The sequence below is a fragment of the Macrotis lagotis genome, chromosome 7, assembly GCF_037893015.1.
Source record: "Macrotis lagotis isolate mMagLag1 chromosome 7, bilby.v1.9.chrom.fasta, whole genome shotgun sequence".
Taxonomy (NCBI): domain Eukaryota; kingdom Metazoa; phylum Chordata; class Mammalia; order Peramelemorphia; family Peramelidae; genus Macrotis; species Macrotis lagotis.
In genome coordinates this window covers 42,026,945-42,049,410 of record NC_133664.1, presented here as the reverse complement: position 1 = coordinate 42,049,410, position 22,466 = coordinate 42,026,945, and the positions used below count along the sequence as shown (strand labels likewise).

Genomic DNA, 22,466 nt, shown 5'->3' with positions numbered 1-22,466 from the left:
ACCCTGGGAGATTGGGGGCTGTTATTATCCTCTTTATAGATAAGAAAACTAAGTTGAACAGTGACCTATCCAGAGTCACACGACTAGAAAGTATGTGGGGTTCAATTTGAACTCAGGTCTTCCTGATTGCAGGCCTAGTATTCTGTTCACCTCACTGCCCTAGATTAATCCTTCCTGGTAGCTTTAGCCAGTCCTGGTTATGAGACCCCCTCTTATCTTAGTTCCTCTCTGGATTATCTCCATCTTCTCTGTCATTTCAGCCAATAATACCCTTTAGCTCTGTTGAATTCCCCTACTGAATGTTCCAAGTGGTGGCTACAAGATGGGTGAAGTCAATGAGATCCACAGCCCAGCAAGGGGATCTTGGATTCCAGGATAAAACTGCTCTTCTGCATCATATTCCCTGAAAGAGATATCAGAATTTCAATTATTTTTAATTAGTATTAGAATTTTAATTTTGCAAGAATATTAAATATCAAAAAAATAGAGGGTTTTTGTTTTTAAAATTTGTTTTAAGTGACTATGTGTTGCATGATAGGAATGACCACTTAGAAAAATCATCAGATTTTTAAGTCAGAGGATCCAGATTCCAATTCTGATTGAGTAACATTGACAAATCCTGGGCCTCTTTTCTCACCTGTAAAATGAAGGTGCTAACCTAAGATCACTTCCAGCTTTAAATCCCTTCAACTTTTCCTTCTGCATGAAATAATTTGTCAAAGCTAGAAACCCCTAATTTAAATGAAGAATCAGAAGGATCTTTAGACATCATCTAGCCTAACTTCCTGACTTGCTGAGTCCCATGCCCAGCATTGATTAGCTGTGTAAATATGGATATATTCCTTTCACTTTTTCTAAGACTCAGTTTGCTCATGTGAAAAATGGGGATCCCAATAGTGCCTACCTTGTATGGCTGTTGAAGGATCAAATGGGACAAAGTATGAAGATGCCTTTGTCAACCTCACCTGGATCAGCTGTTGTCATTGTCTTGAGTCACCCAACAGAGTTGGGTTTAGAACCCACATCCCTATGTCCTCCTCATGTTTGGATAAAGCAAAAGCAACTTTTAATGTGCTTGTTATGTCAGATCACTAGGCAATGCTCCTTGTCCTATTACCTTTAGCTAGCAGCTTGACTTGTTTCAGATGCCATTTTCCAAACAGAAAGGAGTGTGTTACACCTTGGAACAGGTGCAGATTGGAAACACTATCTTGTGATATTCCTTTCTCCTATTAAACTTGAACTGTGTTGGCAATGGTTTGACTTACCTAGGCTCAACAAGAGATTACCCAAATGGTGTCTCTTCAGAAAAATAATTCCCTTTTCCATTAGAGTTTAGTAAAATTAGTATAACTTTTTTTCCCAAGATGGACAAGATATAATGAGTAAGCTTCTTTATTACAAAGGAAATTGTAAGTCTGAGAGGTGGTGAGGTATAATGGAAAGAATGCTGGACTTGGGACCAGGCAGATGGGTTCGAATCTTAGCTTTAATACTTATTAACTGTATGACTATGGACAAGTCATTAAAAACTCTCTAAGCCTCAGTTTCCCCATCTGTTGTATAATAATGCCAGTGGTATCAACTTCTTGGGATATATATCCAATGAAATCATGAATATAAAACAACTGTCAAACTTTAAAAAATATTATCTATGAATGCATTTTTGTTTCTTTCTTTTCACTGGTCTTGTGATTTCATTAGAAGTCCCAAGTGAGAAAACTCTTTACCAGTGTAGGTCAGTACCTACTCTTTGACCTCTGGGACTAGTAGTCTTCAGACATCATGACTCGCTCAGAGTTACCCAGTGGCTTGTCTTAGACCCCATTAGAAATGCCATGATTATCCATTGGCACAGATGTACATTCAAAATGCTAATAATATATGATAAGTATATGGCATGGGTGAGATTTGAACTCACATTTTCATGACCCCAAAACTGGCTATCTTATGCCATAACATCTCTAGATAGTATTGTTAAATTTAAACGTAGTTCTGTTGCACATTTTATGAAGGCAGACTTCCTTCACAGAGTCAAACATCCATTTTCTTTTCTTTTTTTTTAATTACATATAAAGATAGTTTTCAAAATTTTTTTTGTAAGATTTTGAGTTCTAGATTTTTCTCCTTCCAACTCCCCTTTCCCCAGTCAATCATGATATAGACTGTACATGTACAGTCATGTCAAACATATCTCCTTATTAGTCGTGTTATGAAAGACATCAGAACAAAAGGAAAAACCACAAGAAAGAAAAAAATAAAACGATTTTAAAAGTAAAAATAGTGTGCTTCAATTTGCATTCAAACTCTGTTGTTCTTTCTTTGGATGAGGGTGGCACTTTCCATCACAGATCTTTGATCACTGTTTTGCTGAGCAGAGCCAAATGTACCATCGCATAATGTTGCTGTTAATATTTATAGCACTCTCCTGGTTCTGCTCACCTCACTTAGTGTTAGTTCATGTCAATATTTCCTGGTTTTTCTGAAATCCACCTGCTCATGATTTCTTTTTTCTCAAGGCCACACAGCTAGGTAATATTAAGTGTTTGAGACCGGATTTGAACCCAGGTACTCCTGACTTCAGGGCTGGTGCTTGATCTACTGTGCCACCTAGCTGCTCCCTGCTCATGATTTCTTACAGAGTGATAAACTTGCATTACATTTATATACTACCACTCAAAAATCTATTTTCAAATGGACTACTTATTTTATTTATGTAAATTTAACTCTATTTTTCTTTTCCCTTGCAGTATTCTGGTTTCCAACAATCTGCTGATAGGTGTTTTGTATGTGGACACTTGATAATGGATATGGTGAGTAGCGATAGCCAAAAACAGACAATGATCTATGGACTGAACACATTCCCAGGGCCAAAAATACAGAAGTGAAGGAAACCACCCACTCTTGCAACTAGTTCCTTTGGAAATGCAAAAATACACATGAGATTGGTTAGCTAAAATAGAACCCTGTGTATCTGGCTTTTATTAGACACTATAAAGACAGGGTCTCCCATGGATCATTACTACTTGTTGTATCCTATTTCATTATTCTGTCTCTTCTCTTCTTGCTCCTTCTCACCTTCTCCCTAATCCTTGCAAATCCCATTGTTTTCTCTTTCTCTATCTCTCTTTTATTTTTCCTAGATCCTGCAGGCTTTAGGAAAGTCCTATCACCCAGGCTGCTTCCGCTGTGTGATCTGTAATGAGTGTCTGGATGGGGTGCCTTTCACAGTAGACACGGAGAACAAGATCTACTGTGTCCGAGATTACCACAAGTAAGGAACTAGTAGGGAACAACTCCAAGGGTAAGAGGAGTTAGTCCCAGCCAAGAGAGAGCTGGACTGCACTCTGCAATTAAAAAGCACTGTCGTATCTTTAAACATTTGGATTTTTTTTTTAATTTTTCAGTTTCAAATTCTTTTATTACCTCCTCCATTGAGGAGGTTGAGTAATTTGATATAGGTTATACATGTTCAGTATTGGCCAATTTTAGAATAAATGTTTAACCTTTTGGAGTATATAGCAAGAGTATAAAGAGCTCTATGTGAGGCATATGTGAAGTTTGTGAGAGTTGTCTTCAAATATATAAAAGATATCCCATATCAGAGGGGTTGGACTTGGGTTTTTTACCCCAGAGGGCAAAACCAGGAAAAGCGCTGATGTTTGATGTCTTCCACACAATGAAAGGCCGCCTCCAGAAGCAATGGAGGTTCTCCTCTTGTCAAAGTCTTTAAGCAGAATCTCTTATTGCATGTTATAGTGGTAATTCCTTTTGATTGGTTGATTTGAGGTCTGGGTTGGATTAGCTAGCCACTGAGGTCTCTTCCAACTCTTCAGATTTTTGTGATTAATGGTCTGACCTTCTGGCCAGGTCTTAAGCAAACTTCCACTGAGCATGGTGTGTAGTTTAGTTTTTTGCCCACATTGCTAGCAAAGAATTGTGCAATTCCTATAAAGGATGTCACCTGAGAGCTATCTAACCAGAAGAGAAGTGAGGTTACTCATTTATCTAGAACAAAGAGCAGCCAGTGTTCACAAAGAAAACTCTGATGGGCCCAAACTGAAGGCATGGACCCTCTAGAGAAAGAATTGTACCTCAGTGGGTAAGCCCTATTTGGTGGAGTTCCTGGACAATTTGGACAATAAGAAGTTTCAGTCTCTCTCAAGTAGAGGAAGGACCCATGTTGACGAGATCTTCACTCTTCACTCCTAAACAGGCAAACTGTTCATGCATTGACTTGTACCAAGAGGGCAGCCCCGTTTTATGCAAACAAAAGACAACAGTGAGGAATTTCTAGTTGCATAGGCAGGTTAGACAATTGTAGAGTAGTCCTAAGGTAATCTAAGAGCAAGAGAGAGATGGTGAAAGAGGGACAGATTTTTATCTATAGGTCAGAAGGTGTGTCTGTGTGTGTGTGTGTGTGTGTGTGTGTGTGTGTGTGTGTGCTGTTCATTTGGGCAGGTTTTAAGAAGATTTCGAGGCTTTTACCTGGAAAAAGGCCTCACCCTTTGTTCTTTGTCTGCTGTTACAAGTGTTCCGCATCTTGTATTTGTAGAGTGTTGGCGCCCAAGTGTGCAGCGTGTGGACTTCCTATTCTTCCGTCTGAGGTAAGATACTTTCAGGAAGAATAGCAGCTAGGTGGTAAAGTGAATAGAGTGCCAAGTCCTATGGTCAGAAAGACCTGAGTTCAGATACAGCCTGGACATGTCACTTCACCCCTATTTGCCTCAATTTCCTCTTCTGTAAAATGAGCTACAGAAGGAAATGGCCAACCACTCTAGGGTCTTTGCCAAGAAAATTCCTAAAGAGGTCACAAAGACTTAGACATGGCTGAAATGACCCAACAACACCTTTAGGAAGAGATAAATATAGTCCATTTTCCAGCCTTCAATTGAAGGACTTCCTAGATGTGAAGATTTCCATAAGGCTCAACTACTTCTTTACTCTCAGTCTTCTCATCATCTCTCCTGGCACAGTGGATAGAGCACTGGCCTTGGAATCAGGAGAATGGGAGTTAGTCATCCAGCTTCTGACACTTACTAGCTGGGTGACTGTGGGCAAGTTACTTAACCCTGATTGCTTCCTATCCAGGGCCATCTCCAGGCGTCCTGATTCATATCTGGCCACTGAACCCACATGGCTCTGGAGGAGAAAGTGAGGCTGTTGACTTAGCACAGTCCAATTCACTTGCTTGTCATGGCATCACCTCCCTGATGTTGTGGTCTTTTTTGAAAATGAAGGACAAACATGATTATTCTCCTTCTTAAACTAATAGAAACTATCTCTGCGATAAATATAATGGTTAGGGGCAGCTAGGTGGCACAGCGAATAGAGCACTGGCCCTGGAGTCAGGAGGACCTGAGTTCAAATTTGGTCTCAGACACTCAATAATTACCTAGCTGTGTGACCTTGGGCAAGTCACTTAACCCCATTACCTTGCAAAAAAAACCCCACAGATAAATATGTTTGTCCACCCAAGAAGCTTGAACACAGGGTCCTTTTTCCTCCTATCTTTTCTCTCCCACCCTAGACTCTTTACACCAGTTTGGGAACAAGGCCATGCTTCCTCCCCTCCCCTCTAGTCTTCAAGAGAAAGTAATGTATTTTTTTCTCTCATAAGTATGTTCACAATCTATATTTTCTATTGTGAGTCCAGGATTCCTCCCAGGAGGAAAAATGCCTCCTTTGTCCTGCTATGGTACCTTACACAGTCCATGAGCACCTCTGCTCTGATGTTCTTCCTGCCTCTGATGTTCCTTTTCTTTCTGGTGCAGGGCTCTGATGAAACCATCCGTGTTGTATCAATGGATAAAGATTACCACGTGGAATGTTATCACTGTGAGGTAGACCAGTCATTTTGGGGGAGGGTTAGGGAACCTGAAAGGGGGAGAAAAAAGTCCACCCCCTCCTTCACATCCCTACCCCCCTGAATTAACAAATTCTACATAGCATAGCCAGCAGGAAACAGAACAGAGGATTGAATGTTTGCTATTAGGAGTGGTTTGGTTTCCTCTGCCAGCTCACATATCTGAAATTCGCCATTATTCTTAGCACACCTGAGCTCTAACAGTCCCCTTGTTGTGGACACCAGGACCAGGGCTGGCTGTACAGGTGTTACCATGCTGTGCTGGCTGAGCCACAGGTTTAGGATCCGATTTCTAAGGGAGATGATTGTGAAAGCCTGAGTAATATGGAGAACCACAATCCTCTCAACCCTGCAGGCTGTGTATTCTCCTGACTGGCAGGTCGGATCTAACTGCACAATCTTGGGATCAACAAAAGAAAATAAAATGCAAACAACCAGATGGTTCCCCACCCAGTGCCTAATGCTGAGGATGTTCAGCTGGTCATTAAAATGCTTTAAAGCCTCTCTGTTACCCAGAACTCACTGATGAAAGTAACAGTGACTGAAATTCCTAGATCATTTTAAGGTCCATAGAGTGTTTGCATATATTACCTTAATAGAGTTTCACAACTACCCTGTGAGATGGGTATTTGCAAGTTTTATTTCCATTTTATAGATGTGAAAATCAAAGCTTGGGAGATATTGTCCTCATTTTGTGATTGTGAAAGCTGAAGCTTTGGCCAATGTTATTCCCATTTTATAGATGTGAAAACTGAAACTTTGGCAGCTGTGATTCCCATTTTGTAGGTGTGAAACCTGAAGAGAGATTAAATGACTTTTCCATAGTGACAGAAATAATCAAGGTATCATGTGTGGGATTTTGAACTTCCCTTTCCCTGATTCCTATTTCCAGACCCTGATCACTGCCCTCCCCTGACTATCCCAGGCATGATTTTGATAGTCTAGGTGGGCCCTTCCCAAGAGTAACAGCCCTTCAGTGATCACCCTTCCCAGCTGGAGGAAGGCATTTTGCAAAGGCCAACTGCAGAATTAGAAATGGCCAGATTCAGTCGCTGACCTACTAAGTATTATCATTTATCTTGACCCTGCTCCCAAAAGCAGCAGTGGTGCTTCTGGTTTTCTGGGGAAATAGTTTGGCAATGGCTTTTTTCAGGAGGAACAGTCATTTAGGTAGGATAGTAGATAGAGTTCTGAATGAGGAGTTGGGAAGACCCGAGCTCAAATCCTGCCTCCTATATTTACTAGATGTATAATCTTGGGTGATTTACTCTCTTTGCCTCAGTTTGCTCATCTGTAAAATGGAGATAATAGCAACACCATCTCACAGAGTGTTATCAGGATCCAAAGGGATAATATATGTGAAGTGATTTGCAAATCTCAAAGTGCTATATAAATCTTAGCTTTTTAGTAATTATATGTGTAAAGAAAAGAGATTGACTAGCCAGTCAAGAAGCTAGAAGTTCTGTAGGAAGTCTGTAGGAACATTCTTTCTCTCATTTTCTCCTCCCTTCCTTTCTTTCTCTCTTTTCCTTTCCTTTCTTTCATTCCTTCCTTCTGTCCCTCCCTCCCCTTTTCTTTTTTGTCCTTTCTCCCCTCTCTCTCTCTTCTTTCTTTCCTTTTAAATTTTTTTTCATTCTGAATTTAGTAAACATTTAGTAAACATGTAAAAATTTAGTAAACATGCGAAAAAGGGAACATACCCATATACAAAGAAGGAGAATTAACTTGCTTTGATTATTTTAAGGATATAATCAATCTCATATGTCCTGCTTATCTATTTCCTTCTGGATCCTGTTCCATTTGCTTTTGTGAAGTTTTTTAAAATCGTGCTTTGTCTTTGCCTTGGTTCTCCCACCAGACCTCCCAGGTTAGGAAGGTATGGAGGGCAAATCAATAGTTTTTAGTCTGTCCCACTCTCCAACTAAATTGGACATCTTGACTCTTTAGGATTGTGGAATGGAACTTAATGATGAAGATGGCCACCGGTGCTACCCTCTGGAAGATCACTTGCTTTGTCACGCCTGCCATCTGAAGCACATTGAGAAAGGGGCCACCTTGGGGACTACCCATCAGCATCCCTATTAGTCCACCTTGGACAGAGCCAGTTTTGGTGCCGTTTCCCTGCATCAGCAGCAGGGAGTGTCTAATCAGCGAATCATAATTTTGGGTTTCAGACACTTGGGTGTGTTTGGGTTTGGGGGAGGTGGGAGGATGATAAAGGAAAAGGATGCACGCACGTGTGTGTGTGTGTGTGTGTGTGTGTGTGTGTGTGTGTGTGTGTGGTGTTTTGTTTTCCCTTGGCCAGGAAAGTGAAACATTATTCATTCTGGTACATTTATCTTCCAAGTGCCTTCCTCCACACTCAGGAGATCTTCAGATTACTTGGGAAAATGCATCATTAAAAAGGCCCAGGGAGATTTGATCATGAAAAGCACAATTAGCCACCCTGAGACCTACCTGCTGAGGCTGCTGTGCATTCTTCTAAGTGATTCATATTGAGCCCATTTTAAGGTCACCCCCCCCCATTCCTCACTCAGGATACCAACAGGTTGATAAAGACCTTCACTGTCTTTCTTTTTCCTTAGGAAAATAACCACCCTTCAGATCTTACTTTTGTACCAGAAATGAGATTTTAGGTCTTCTTTAGCAATCTTGGAAAATGGTGGTTGTTATAAAGTTAGCCCCTATATTTTCATTGGTGACATAGGTAACATTGGTGACCCAGGTGACATTTTCATTGGTGACATAGGTGACATTGGTGACAATTTTGCTGGTAACATAGGAAGGATTTGCCAAAAGTGTAAACTAAAGCCAGGTTTTTATATGATGCCAAAGAAAGTGCTCACAGAAATATTTTGTGCTTGGAATTGTTTTTTTTTTTTGGTCTGGACCCATGTTTTGGGAGTATCTGGTAAAGAACATCCTTTACCAGTATAGCTCTGCCCCTGCTACATCTCTTATAGTCTTAGAGAGTTTCCTAGGGCACTTAGACTTTAAATGACTTGCTCAGGTTCAGACAATCAGGATATATCTGGGCATCATTGAACCCAGGTCTTCGTTATCTATCCACAATGCCATGATGGTCTCTCATTGGTTTTACTGCACCAAACCTATCACAATTATAGTAAATGCTTTGATGAATGTTTTTCTTACATTTGGCTAAATCTCTTCAGATCTCTCTTTTCCTTAACTCCTCCCCTCCCTCATCTTCCCAAGAGGCTGGGGATCCATAGGGTAGAACCTTTCTTCTTTCTATCTTGAGAATTTTCCTACCAAATCGTATGAAAGAAGAGCTTGGTATAGGCACCATTCAGCTCATGCCATGTCTATAGGACTAAATGCTGGAACTCCAAGGCTCTTATAGAAGTGGATATTGGCAGGAGGATGGTAAGGTGTTTTGTGAACACATGGACCAGTTTTTCTTTAGCTTGGCTGCCATTTTACAGTTGGGCTTACACAGGGTTCTGGAGCAAACTCAGAGCTAAAACCTGAATGTATATAAAGAAGATCCTTTCTAGAAAAACATTTTGCTGAAGAACATGCTCCCTCCATCTTCTTGGAGAAAAGATATTTAAATCAAAGTTACTTCAAACATGAAACCATTTGCTCTGATAAAGGTACCATCATTTTGTGGATTGAGTTGTACACTTGCTCCTCAATCACTCACTAGCTATGTGATCCATGGCTTGGATCCAGTCAGTTGGCCAACACCTGCCTCAGTTTCCTCATCAGTAAAATAAGAGTTGATTTTGATGACTCCCAAAGTCCCCTCCAGTTCTAACTCTAAGCTTTTAGCTTTGAAAAACCCAACATAAGGAATCAACTTTTTATATAACTGCTTCCTTAGACTATGGATGGATCCTCAAAAACTACAATATTTTCCTAATATAGCCTAACCAGATTTAAATATAAATGCCTACACCAGTGCCTCTGCTTTGGTCCTCCAAATTCTTTGTTTACATTTTATCATATCTGCTAACAAAATGATGCCTTTTCTTGCATAGGCCAAGTCAGTTTGAAATCATTGGCAATTTAACTCTTACAGAGATGAAAATTTGTGTCAGATTTAAATTCAGATATATGATATTTTATATTTCAATTACATTTCCAAAAGAGCAGCACAACCTAAGAAAACAGCTAGATGTCAGTAAAATTTCGATAACATTTACTCTACAGTAGAATGGAGCCACCCTTCAGGACCATGGAAGGAACAGGAAAAAAAAAACTATGAAAATGTCTTTAATTTTTTTTGGGGGGGGGTCCAACTTGTGGTGAGTAACCAATGCTGGTCATAAGCTATTCAATTCTCAGATGCTGCCAAGTAGGAAAAAGATGTCCTGAAATTTTAAGGACATATAATCGATCTTAGACTCTAGCACAAACAGGGCTGGGGGGTCGGGGGTACTGGAAAAATTAAGGATGTTTCAGGAGGATTGGGGTCTAGTTCACATAGTTCTGTAGAATTAAAAATGCAAAGCTCTGGTGTCCCAAAATATTGATCTGCCTATAAAACCTTCCCTGATCTTTATCACACTTCCCAGACTTGTGATGGAAGGTAGCAGATGTGTTCCAGAATTTGTACCCTGATGAATTGTGCTTTACATTTTTAGCAAAATTCACTTTCCATAGCTGTATTTTATTCAGGCTGGCCTGGTCTGTTTTTCATTTTCCTTCCTCAGTCCCCACCCCCACCCTACCCTAGCTTCTGGTCTTGTAAACCTTAGATTAATTGATGGTTCACCTAGTCAATACCCCCATTCTACAGGTGAAGAAACTGAGGCCCATAAATGTGATGTGACCTGTCCAAAGTCACATATGGAATAAGGGGCAACCCTAGAATTTGAGCCCACTCAGTCAACAAGTTGATGAAGAGGTATGCTACGCACTGGAGGGAAGCTAAAAAGGAAAAGTAAAATCAGTACCTTCCCTCAAGGAGTTTGTTCTGAGGGGCCAACAGATACACATACAGCTCTGGATGCAGATTCAGGGTTGGTTGGTTTCAATGGCACCACCAAATAGCCAGAGGAGGGGATTTGTGTCATCCCTCTCCTCTCCAGGGCCATTCAACTCAATTCTTATGAACCCTGGATCCCTGGCAACTGGAAAACTCATGGACGAGCCCTGTAAACTCTGTTCTTGCCCAGGAACACTGACTCTGCAGATTAGCCAGAAGGTTTTTGTTTCTCTTCTGATCAGAATGGAGTCTGTGTAGCTGACTCAGGGCAGTGGTCAAAAAGAAAAAGAATTTGTCCTTGAGTAGGTAATTATTCACTTAAGACAAGTGATTTTTTAAAATTAAAGATTAACTCAGTAGACAAAAGGGAGAGTCAGATAGTCAGCAATACGCACTTAATAAGCACTCACTATATCCAAGGTCCTAGGTTAAATGCTGGTGATTCGCAGAAGGGCAGAGTGTCTTTCTGTTCCCTGTCTGTAGTTCCTGGTTCCAATGCTAGCTGGTCTCTTGAGTACATGGGGAGGATTTAGAGGAAAGCCTCTGGGAGGGAGCTTCCTCGGGGTCCCCCAGGTATGAGGGAGCACCCTTGTATGACATGGTGAAGAACTCTGCTTTTGGTGCTGGACCTAGTGGGAATTCTCTCCCTCCCCTCTACACTCTCTAAAGCAGTCTTGATGATCAGTATTCAGGGCTGTTTTCAAAGTTCTGAAAATAGGCAGTATGGCCCCTTCAGCCGAATACTCTCCAGAGCATCCTGCTTGTCTGTGCTTCTTAGCTGTCTATTTTCCTGTCTCTTCTCTGCATTTAAAAAAAAATGCCTCACTGATCCTTTTTTTCTTCACTCTTTCCTTCCATTCTCCCTGCTTCCCCTTCTGATTTATTTCTCCCTTCCCCACCACCTCTTTGTCCTTTCACCATCATTCTCACTAGAATCAAAGACCCTAAGACAACTCTCAAAGACTATATAAGTTCTAGGGCAGGTATAGATTTTCTTGGGTCCAGTAGTTTTTTTCCACTCGTCATTGCCTGTCCCAATAAAACATGCATACCCATGACATTTACACACATGCACACACGTGTTGTATGCTCACAGGGCTGCATGTATGTACACACATGTAGTGTGTAGCTGCCATAGATACATGTATGGTGAGGTGCATGTGTGTGAATTTATACTCATAAGTGTGTACATGCTCACACAAAACATGTTTATATGTAGCAAATAAAAAAAGACTGCCACTGGCCATCTCTGTGGCTTTGGACAAATCACTATTTCTCTGGATCTTGGTTTCATCACCTGTACGATGAGGTTGTCAGGCTGCAGACCCCTTAAGGTCCCTCCCAGTTTTAAGTCTCTGATCCTCTGGTCTGTGACTTCATGGTCAGTGTATGTATTTTTTAAAGTGAATGAATTTTAATGGTTTCACTCATACCCTCATTCATACCTGTGCTTTCCACTTCAATTACATGGACCTTGTTAATCCCAGCTTCTTCACTTTAGGAAACTAACCTTCTTTGTTTACTTGACTTAGAGTTTCTTGTCTCCTCTCAGGCTGCTTATTTTTTAGCTTGATGCATTTAAAAATGAGACAGATGGTTCGAGTCAAATCAATTCTCTTAATGAAATTCATTAAATTGTAGCTTACTGAAGCAGAATCCTACTCTCTGATGTTGACTAACATTTTTTATTACATGCAATCTTGCTAGCATCTAAATTTTGAAACCTCGTCCTTCCAGATCATTGCTTCCCCATCATCTTGCATTTTAAATGATAACATTTCACCTTCTCTTCTGTTCCATTACTGGCTAGTCTTCTGGATGTTTTAGTATGAAGGAAATAAAAATTGAAATTAGCAGGGATGTTAGAACCTAGACAAACCGTGGATCATTACTAGTGTAACTGGGAAAACACAGTGGTCTTTTGAATGTAACTTTGTGTTTCTTTCATCCTCAAATGGGTCCACATAGAATGGACACCTGAAATCTCATGGTACCTTAGAAAGGGCAACACAGCAGAACTTGACCAGACTGATGGTCCCAATGGAGCCTCGTCCTTAACCAAAGGTCCTTTATTTTCCTCCTTTCCTTGGGCAGGACCAAATTCCAAAGTGCCACCTGTGAAATCCAAGGTTATTCTAGAACATCTGAAGTCACACTTGAATGAAATCTTTTGTTAAAAAAAAAGATAATGAAGGAAAAGCAAGGGCAAACTTTCATTAAGTGGTTGGGCATTAACACTAAGCTCTTTATATATATTATCTCAGTTGAGATGCTGTGTCTTTGACATCTTATTCTAATTTTCTGAGCCTGAACTTGGCAGAATTGGGGGAAAGAATTATTGTACTGAGTATGAAAAACTGTGAGGGGAAATATTTTCCTCCATGTTTATCTTTTATTTTTTTAATATAGCATGATCCAAACTATTTTAAATTTAATAACTAGTGTGAAGTGTAGATTCTGAAAGTACTAACTCTTGTTACTGTTTTTCTATTGTCCCATCCTGCAGAAAAATGCTTTTTGTAAGGGACTTAGGCAGACCCATCTGGGGGCTCCGTGTTCTCATAGAAACAGAGTTTCTTGAACTTGAACAGTTTGAAAGGGATCTCCCACCAATTCCACATTCACTCTCCCCAGAGCATAGGTCTCTAATGAGTCAGCTTATAAACCTTCAAATTCTCACACTAGCAATGACCCTTTCCTTGTTACTCCCTCCCTTTTTCTGAGATGATGGCCAAGACCCACAAGGGGGTGAAGCACCCCAATACCTCCACCTACAGATGCTGAGTGGGATCACTCAAAGACCACAATCATGTTCAGGAAGCTCCAAGCTCTGGTCATGTTTTAATATTTCAAACTCTGAGCCTGCCTTTGTAGGGAAGAAAAATATTTGATTCATTAGGAAGACATTCTTGGGACAGCTGAACATTTCTACAAATATATCCCTTCCCATCTCATTGATCCTTACAACAATCCTGGGAAGTGGGTGACTTAGTATCATTTCCATTTTACAGATGGGAAAGCTGAGGCTCAGAAAGATTTTTTGATGTTTCCTCCATCTCTTGCAGTTAGTAATTGGATATCAAGTCTTCTCATTCAAAGTCAGATGCCCCTTTTACTCTACTGCCCTTGGGTAGGATTCTCCATCACCCTGATGTTTGCTTTAGTGAAGGAATGGGAAAAAGGTTTTTGTTTTATTTTGTATCTTAATCCTGAAATTGTTGTTCCTTCCTTTAAATTAATCAGCATTCTTGATGCAGCAGGTCTGCTTTCTGTACATATGCTCACACTTTTCAAACCCCAGCAGCTTGAAACAAGCTGGCCAGGGCCTACAATACTGAATGGTACTCATTTTGTTTGTTTGTTTCTAGAACATTTCAGTTCTGAAAAAAAAAATTAAAGCTTGTTAGTCCATCTGATGACATAACTAATCTCAGCTAGGGGTGGATGGATACTATCCTTTTTTACAAAAAAGAAACCTGTTAAGTATTTATGATATAATAGGGCCAGAGCAATGGAAAACTTGGCTCAATTTTGAGTTATCCAAATAAATAAATAAATAAATGTAACTCAACCGAGATTGGATGGGCTTTCTTTGTCGACTTTTTTTCTTTTTGTGATTGAATTCAATTCATTTCAATTCAATATACATCAAATACCTCCCTTATGCTTTGAACTTGAAGCAGGAATATACTATTTGCAATATCATAATACTATATATAAAATATATAGCATATATTTATAGAATGTATATATATATATACTATGTATTTTATATATTATAACAAAAAATTTCAAGAGAGAATGCTTATAACTGAGGGAAAGCCTTATGTAGGAGGTGATACTTTTTTCTTTGTAAAAACATGTTTTTCTAAATTTTTATTGATGTCTTTTGTGTTTACATCACCTCTGCTTTTGTTCCTTCACTCATCTCCAGTAAAGAATTTTAAAAGGAAGATGGAGGAAAATAAAACTAAACAACATTTCAGCTTTTGTCATTGAGACATTTCTGTTGTGTCTGATTCTCTGTGACCCCATTTGGGGTTTTCTTGACGAAGATACTGGAGTGGTTTGTCATTTCTGTCTCCAACATTTCAGCTGAATTTGACCTTATCTGCAATGTTCTACACCCATAGTCCCCTGGAGAGAAGGGAAGAAGGTGTCATTTTTTATGTCTCTTCTTTGGGGTCCAAGCTTAGTCATTGATATCACAAAATGTTGGGTTTTCTCTTCTTTTCCATTTATCAATAAACATTTAACTCCTCTCTGGCAGGCACTATGTTAAATACTGGATTTGACGGGTGACACATTTAAAATGCCACCTCCTAGCAATAAGGGGAAGGGAAATCAAGTGGTATTGATAAGAGTCCTCCTGTTTGGGGAATCATGAAGTTGCACCTGGGCTCATCTTTTCCCTTTATCCTCCCATGTCCAAACTGATCATGAACTTTGGGTTCATACAGAAGCCTGTATTGACTAAAGAGGATTCTCAGAACCCTCTCTATGAGCATGGAAGAAACCAGAGGGGTCTGACACCAGGGAAGAGATACCTGTTTGAGTTGACTCAGGACTTCTCTCCAGTCTGTCCCAAAGCCCAGGGACATCTGCATTCTTCCCTGATTTCCTAGTGCCAACTGACCTGCACAGAGGAACACTAAGGATAAGACCAACCGCTTCTAAGAGATAGCTGGAAAGTCATGGGAGTCAAGTTGTAAAGATGGGCTTTTTCCAATGTGGATTTGGGGTGATTGTGTCTGTAGATCTTACCCAAACTGGAGGGGTCTCACAGCCCCATTCCATTGCAACTTCTGGCCTAGGTCAGGTCTCTCCTCGGGCACCCTTCCCCCTGACTCCCTACTCTCAAGGTGAACCAAACTAGAATGGACACCTCACTGGGAGTTGGGTTTGGGGGTTGGTCCTACAGTATTTTAGAACTGAGCTCAAATGATCCCCCAGCCTCAGCCCCCTCAGCAGCAGGGATGACATGGGCTATGCTTGGCTTCATAGTTGAATTTAAAAAAATTATACATATTCCTTCTCCAGACTATGCCTTCTTGTCTTGGAGTTTTAAATTCAAAATCGCTTGTAGCTGGTATATGTGCTCACTCTGGCAGCAGTATACACTTTGAATTGGTTCATTTCTCCTTTATCACAAGGAACACATGGCAGAAAAGGACCTTGGGAGACCTTCTCGTTGGGTCTGGGCATGATCAAAAATGTCCTCCGATTGTGGTCATTGAGTGACCATTAAGTGTGGCCTTGAAGAGTGCCCATCCCTCCAGGGCTAATTGTTCCACGTTGCGATAGTTATTATTGTGACAGCTGGGTGGTCCTTTGCTAGACCCAGAGTCAGAAAGATTCGTTTTCCCGAGTTCAGATCTGATCTTGGACATTTACTACCTGTGTGACCCTGGGTAAATCACTTCACCCTGTTTGCCTCAGGTCTTCATCTGTAAAAATAATGGATAAAGAAATGGACTTGACAGAACCATGATGAATATTCCAGAAGCAATCTGGTCTCTTTGCAGTGTCTATCCAGTGTCTCTCTAGTTCTGCCCTCTGGGGTCAAACAGATACTGGAAAACACGGTGGCCCCTCCTCCTCTTCCCCAGGCTTCCTACATAAGGGGTAAATCAGAGACCCTTCCCCATCCTGGGTGCTTTTCTCTGAACCATCAGTTTCTTAACCCCTTCCCTAAAGCAAGTCACTCCAAACTGAACAAAATACTGGATCAGGGCAGAGAACAAAGGGGTTATCCTCTTCCTACCTTTTTTTGCCTGTTTTAATGAAATTTAAAATCACACTCACTTTTAACTTTTAAAATTTTATTTTTATTCTGAATTTAATTTAGAAAAACATCAAATAAAACTGGCAATTCCATAGAAGAAGTAGAACAAAAAAAAATACATGAAACTGCAGGTCTCTCTATTATATACCTTATTTTTCTTTAAGTATATAGTAAATTCAACCTGTGGTTGTCAAAGTGGTTGTGTTTGCCTCTGCTTCTTTCTGATCTACCTTCTGCTTCAGCATCTCTATATAATAAAAATAGAAAAGTCTCAACAACCCTCTTTTAATCCCTCCTCTCTACCTTTCACCAACTTCCCCACTAGAAAAAAAGGGGGAAAAAAAGAAAAATCCCTTGTAAGAAGTAACCTAGAATAAAGCAAATTCCCACATTGGTTGTTGTTTGAAAAAGATACGTCTTATTGCTTTTCAACATGGCTAATATGGAAATATATTTTGCATGACTTCACATGTATAGTTGGGATCATATTGCTTGCCTTCTCAATGGTGGGGGAGGAACTGGAGAGAGGGAGTGACTTGGAAGAGAGAGTTATTTTTAAAAAATGCTTAAAAAATGGTCATCTATTGGCAGGAGAAGAAGAGAACAAAAAAAGAATGATCTGTCTTTCTGAGCCTCTATCGGTGGTGGAGTGGGGAGGGGATAGCTTGCTTCATCATCTACCTGGAATCGTGGTTGGCCATGGTGTTGTAATGACTTTGTTGGATGTTCAACAATTGCACCGGAGACACCAGAATCTCTCCACTTTTAGAGCCATGCTAGGGTTTAATGGCAGTGACTGTACCAGCCCTGAAGAGAGCCACTTGTCCCCATGTCCAGGGTCAGTAACCATGACTACAGAACCAGGAGAGATGAATTTGGACGCTCTGGATTTTACTAACAAAGCAAATGTGATCTGGGGTTGGTCTCCTGGCACGCTAAGCAACATGCCACACTAGGGGTTAGGTTACCCACCTTTCCAGCTAAAGGGAATAGAAGAATATCATCAGATTCATGAAGCCAGGCCCTCTTTAGGCCTCTAGGGGACAGGTGGTGCTTGGTGTTGTCTCAGTACTTGGAGGTCGGGGTCAGTCCTAGGGAGACAAGTCTGGTCACATTCAAATGCAAGTTATTCTTAAAAAATGGTTTTTTAATGTTTAAAATTTTAGGGGGAAGTTCTAAATTCTTTTCCTCTTCTCCATCCCTTGGGAAAGCGAGCAATATAATATCACTAGTACATGTGATGTCACGCAAAACATATTTCCATAGAAATGTCATTTCTTAACAACATGATGGTAAGGTTGTATGACCTGAGTGGAGTCGATGGCTATGGGATTTGGCTGATCATCAAGCGAGAGGGAAGAATGACAGTCCAATGATCCACGTCCAGAGGCACCAATCGCCTTCCCAGGTTCAAGATGGGGGACAGGAGGTGGGGGGAGGCAGAGGAGGACCTGGAGGTTTTGGTGGACCACAGATCCCTAGGAGTTAGCAGTGTGAGCCAGTTTCCAAAAACATGCATGCGACCTTGGGTTGCGTTAAGAGGAGCTGGGCTTCCAGGATCAGGGAAGCGGCAGTGCCTCTGTGACCTGCCCTGAGAATTGGCTCAGATCTGCCTTCCAAGATTTAGGAAGGGGTAGGTGAGCCGGAGAATGGCCCAAAGAGGGCAATCAGAGCAGGGAAGAGACCTGAGCCTGTGGCACAAGAGTCACTGAAGGAAGCTGGAGAAGACTCGAGGGGGAATGGCAAGTGTTTGAGGGGTCTGTCATGGACAGGCTGGATCGGACTCGCCCTCTTTGCCCTCCCCCTCCCCCAAACTGAATAGGAGCAGTGTCTGGAAGCGCAAAGGGGTCAGTCTGGGAGAGGAGAAAGAGGAGCAGGGGAGGGAAGAAAGAAGAGAGGGGAGAGCAAAGTGGAGGGATGGAAAGCAAACCATTCAATGCCATCCTCAGTGCAAAAGTATCCAGGCTGCGGCTCACTGCGTCTGCCCCCTCCCTTCCCTCTGCCTGCAGCTAGAATCTAAGGAAGGTAAGGACAGGTTTGCATTCCCATAGAAGGTGGAGTATGCAGGTATGCGGGGTCCGGGGGTGCAGTGGTTAGAGTAGTGGCCCTGGAGTTCAAGTTCACATCTAGCCTCAGGCACAACTCTGGGTAAGTCATTTACTTGGGTTTCTCTAGTTGTAAAGTGGGGATAATAGCATCTCCCTCCCAGGATTTTTGTGAGGTTCCTTTGAGCATAGTATGTGATTAATATCTTTATAATTTAAACGGCACAATAAAGAGCATTTGATCGTTTTCATTTGCCAAGAAGTAAGAGGTCCCCTCCTGTCTCTCCCCCTCCCCATCCTCGGTCTGAAGCTGAAGTTTCCCTCCACTGCACCAAACAACAGAAGGAAAATAAAAATAATATAAAAGAAAAAAAAACCTTGTTACTTAATAAGGGAGAGTCATAAAGCCTTGCTAACTCTCTTAGAGGAACCAAGTTTCTCAAATAAAAATCATTGGTTTTTTAGGAGTTGGGGCTCAAAAAAGACTCCAGACATAATCTGACCCGCTGAGCTCCTGAAGTCTCAAATGAAATTCCTTCTTTTACCTAAGGCCCTCTATATTCTTTTTCTCTGTTGAATAGTGCCTATTGATCCTGTTCAGAGTCTACATGTCTCTCCGTTAGACTGTAAGCTCCTGGCTTTTTGTCTCTTTTTATATTCCTGTAGCTTTGAACAGTTGTTGGCGCATGGTGAGTGTTTCATAAATATTTATTGATTACCTGGAGTAGAAAGTAAGCTCTTTGAGGGCAGAGACTCTTTTTTCTTTCTTCTACCTTTTTTTTCTTTTTCTTCTCTTTCATTCTTTCTTTTCTTTCTTTTATTCCTTCCTTCCTTTCTCTTTCTTTGTTTCCTTTATTCTTCTTTGCACATGGTAGATGCTTAATAAATGTTAATTGATGAATGGATGAATGTAAGTTCCTTGAGGGCAGTTGTAGGATTGGAGGGTGGATGGATGGATGGATTGAATGGAGGATGGAGGATAGATAGACGGAGGATGGGTGGATGATTAAATGGATGGTGGATGAATGATGAATGGATGGATTTAGGATAGATGGAGGATGGAAGATGGGTAAATATATGGACGGACAGGTGGGTGGAAGGACGAGCCGCCGCCGGGCGGGGGAGGGCGGCGGGGGCTTCCCTTTGCCGTCCTGGGTCCGGGGATGGCCGCTCGGCGCTCCCAAAAATAAACGGCGAAAAAAGTGTCCGCCCGAGCCAGCTAGGAGTCGAACCTAGAATCTTCTGATCCGTAGTCAGACGCGTTATCCATTGCGCCACTGGCCCTGCGCTTGCAGACGACGGGGCAGCGGCCACTTATCAGGCTGCGCGCCGCCGCGTCGCGCTCCAACCAGCCGCGGGCCGCCCCCCGGACGCTCCGCCCCCCGGCCGGCCCGCGGCCACGCAGCCAATCCCCGCCGCGCGCGGCTCGCTCCGCCCCCTCCGCCCCCTCCGCCTTCCGTTGCGTCCGCCGGGCTCTTCGCGCCCCGAGCTTCCGGCCAAGTTTGTCCCTGTGCGCGGCCCGTCGGCGCCTGCGCTGGGCGGGCCGGGGGCGGGGCCCGGGGGCGGGCCGGGGGCGGGGCCGAGCTGCGGCGGCCGCCTCGGAGGGGAGCGGCGGCGGCGGCGGCGGAGCGCGGAGCGGCGGCGCAGGATGGCGGCGGCTTACGAGGCCCTGCAGCTGTGAGTAGCCGCGGGGCCGGGGGCGGGCCGGCGCCGCGGCGGTTGGCGGGGCCGGAGGCCGCCGGGGCCCGTCCTCGCCGCCGCCGCCGCCTTCGCTTCGCGGCCCGGCCGGGCCCGGGCGGAGGCCGCGGAGGGAACGGGCCCCGGGGGCCGGGACGCTCGCCCTCCGCCCGGGGCGGCGGCGGGGGAGGCCGGGCCGGGCCGCGCTGTCAGCCCCGCCCCTGATTTCTTAACTTTCTGCTTCTTCTCCCTCCTCTCTGCCTTTCCTTTCTCCTTCCCCTTCCCCCCCTCTGTCTGTCTGTCTCTGTCCGTCCTTCCTCCGCAGCCTTTGCGCCCCTGGAAGGGAGCCTCGGGGCCACGGGCCGCGTCGCAGCCCGCAGCCCGGCCGGGCCCAGCCCCGGCTCGGGGACACTTTTAAAACACATTAAATTCTAAAGCCCAACCCGGCCGGGGGAGGCCGGAGGGGCAGGCCGCCCCTCCCCCTCCTGGACGTCCCACTTGGCCTTCTTTAGAGAGAAGAAACTGAGGCGGGGGCCCCCAGGGCACCCCCAGGGGCAGTGCCGCAGCCCCGGCCCGGGCCACCCCGGAAAGGAAACTAAGGTCACCCACGAGGACTCCAAATCCGGACTCCACTGCTCCAAATAGATGCTTTGGTTCTTGTTCCTTTGTCCCTTCGTTTTCAGCCATAAGTTTTTTTTTTGACACTTTTTTAATTACTTGGAAAATTGGACTGAAGTATATTCTTATTCTGTACAAATGATTTTTTATGCATTACTAAAATATTTTTTAACAGTCAACATAATACCCCCCCAAAATGTAGACTTGCATGAGCAATAAAGGAGAGAGAAAAAAATTAATTTTATTAATTAACACACTCATCTTAGTTTTTTAATCGCTTTTACAGGACAGGACACATTAATGATCCTTACATGACCTCAGGGGAAAAAAAACCAGAAAATTAAGTCCCATCTGTATTCCTTGGCTTTACGAAACTTCTTGGCCTGCTTCACCAAAAGGAACAATCCATAATTTCCTGACTTTTCCTAGACTTGGAGGCCCGCCTTGGACTATTTGTCTTAAGTATTCTTAATAAATCACCTCTAGAATATTTGGAAATTTCTTAAGCTTACACTGCAGACCCGGCCTGGGTCCTTGCAATACAAGATACAAGAGAGGAGTTTTGAGTGTTCATGTGCTCTGCCATATCCACACACAGATACCTTGGGAAGGTAGCATGGAATCATCAGTGATACTGTTATCATTTAGCAGAGCTGAGTCCTCAACCAGGTTCTCTGCACAATCTGCTATAGGTGAAGTCGGGGGCTGAGAATCAAAAATGGGGCTTAGTGCATCTTCTGCAAAGTTCCGGCTGTGATATGAGTGACACATTTTCTGAGCTTTGTATCATTTCTATTTTGTTAGGATTAGGGCCTTAAAACTGACTATGCCTCTCCCCCCCCCCCCCCCCTTCTACTGTAGCTTCTCACTATTTCCTTATCTGAAAGGTGAGCCCTTTAGTAGTGGAATGAGTTTAAGCTTTTTGTTTGAGTAGGACATTGCACTTAGGAAATGCAGTCATTGTTTTGGATGACAATCATTACTGAGGGATAAGAGAGTGGATGTGATCTTATACCTCCTCTCAGAAATATATAAGCCTCAGGGAAGCTTTTTCCCAATCATAAAGCTTAGCATTAAATTACAGATTCTAGTTAAATCATCATTGATGGCACTGTGAAATGTGGTTGTTTTCAAGTCTTCACTTCGATAAGTATTTGACATCAGGGAAAGGAGTTTTAAATAAAAAAGGATAGGAACATTTGACCAGTAAGTGGTAGAGGCTGTTGTTTTGGCAATTGTTTTTTCTTTTTTTTTGTTGGAGTAATTACCATAATGCTCTTGGTGTTTTTGAAAAATAAATCCCATACTCAATAAGTCTTTTTATTAGAGATTATGTGAAGTTACCAAACTGTTCTATTTTTATCAATTGAACTTCTTTCTAAATTTTATTTTTTTTCTGCTTAATTGGTTGTTATAGTCTCCCTAATCCCACTCTGACCCCTTAACTGCATAACTGTATTCACTTTATTGACAAGTTTTTCTTTCCTCAAATCATTTTTTACTATTTGGTCCCCTTTTTTT

General features: G+C 42.5%; 2 protein-coding genes and 1 non-coding gene across 5 annotated transcripts in view; 2 read left to right on the top strand and 1 right to left on the bottom strand.

Annotated features, from left to right (window-relative positions):
• The window catches only part of LIMD1 (LIM domain containing 1), a 91,002-nt gene extending 71,345 nt beyond the window's left edge, over positions 1-19,657 (top strand). For 2 of the 3 annotated variants that reach the window (XM_074195865.1, XM_074195864.1), the window contains 5 exons: positions 2,751-2,813; positions 3,144-3,274; positions 4,556-4,607; positions 5,775-5,843; positions 7,814-19,652. In XM_074195865.1, the coding sequence (XP_074051966.1) occupies positions 2,751-2,813; positions 3,144-3,274; positions 4,556-4,607; positions 5,775-5,843; positions 7,814-7,951 (453 nt within the window). In that variant the 3' untranslated portion in view covers positions 7,952-19,652. Of the gene's footprint in view, positions 1-2,750; positions 2,814-3,143; positions 3,275-4,555; positions 4,608-5,774; positions 5,844-7,813 lie in introns of all 3 variants that reach the window. The other variant, XM_074195863.1, reaches the window with a different exon arrangement.
• Positions 19,658-19,861: 204 nt separating this feature from the next.
• On the bottom strand, positions 19,862-19,934 carry TRNAR-ACG (transfer RNA arginine (anticodon ACG)). Its single transcript has one exon. It is a non-coding gene; the product is annotated as a tRNA-Arg (tRNA).
• Positions 19,935-20,225: 291 nt separating this feature from the next.
• The window catches only part of SACM1L (SAC1 like phosphatidylinositide phosphatase), a 58,618-nt gene continuing 56,377 nt past the window's right edge, over positions 20,226-22,466 (top strand). The window contains exon 1 of the mRNA XM_074195862.1: positions 20,226-20,327. Coding sequence (XP_074051963.1) covers positions 20,299-20,327 — 29 coding nt within the window. The 5' untranslated portion in view covers positions 20,226-20,298. The remainder of the gene's footprint in view (positions 20,328-22,466) is intronic.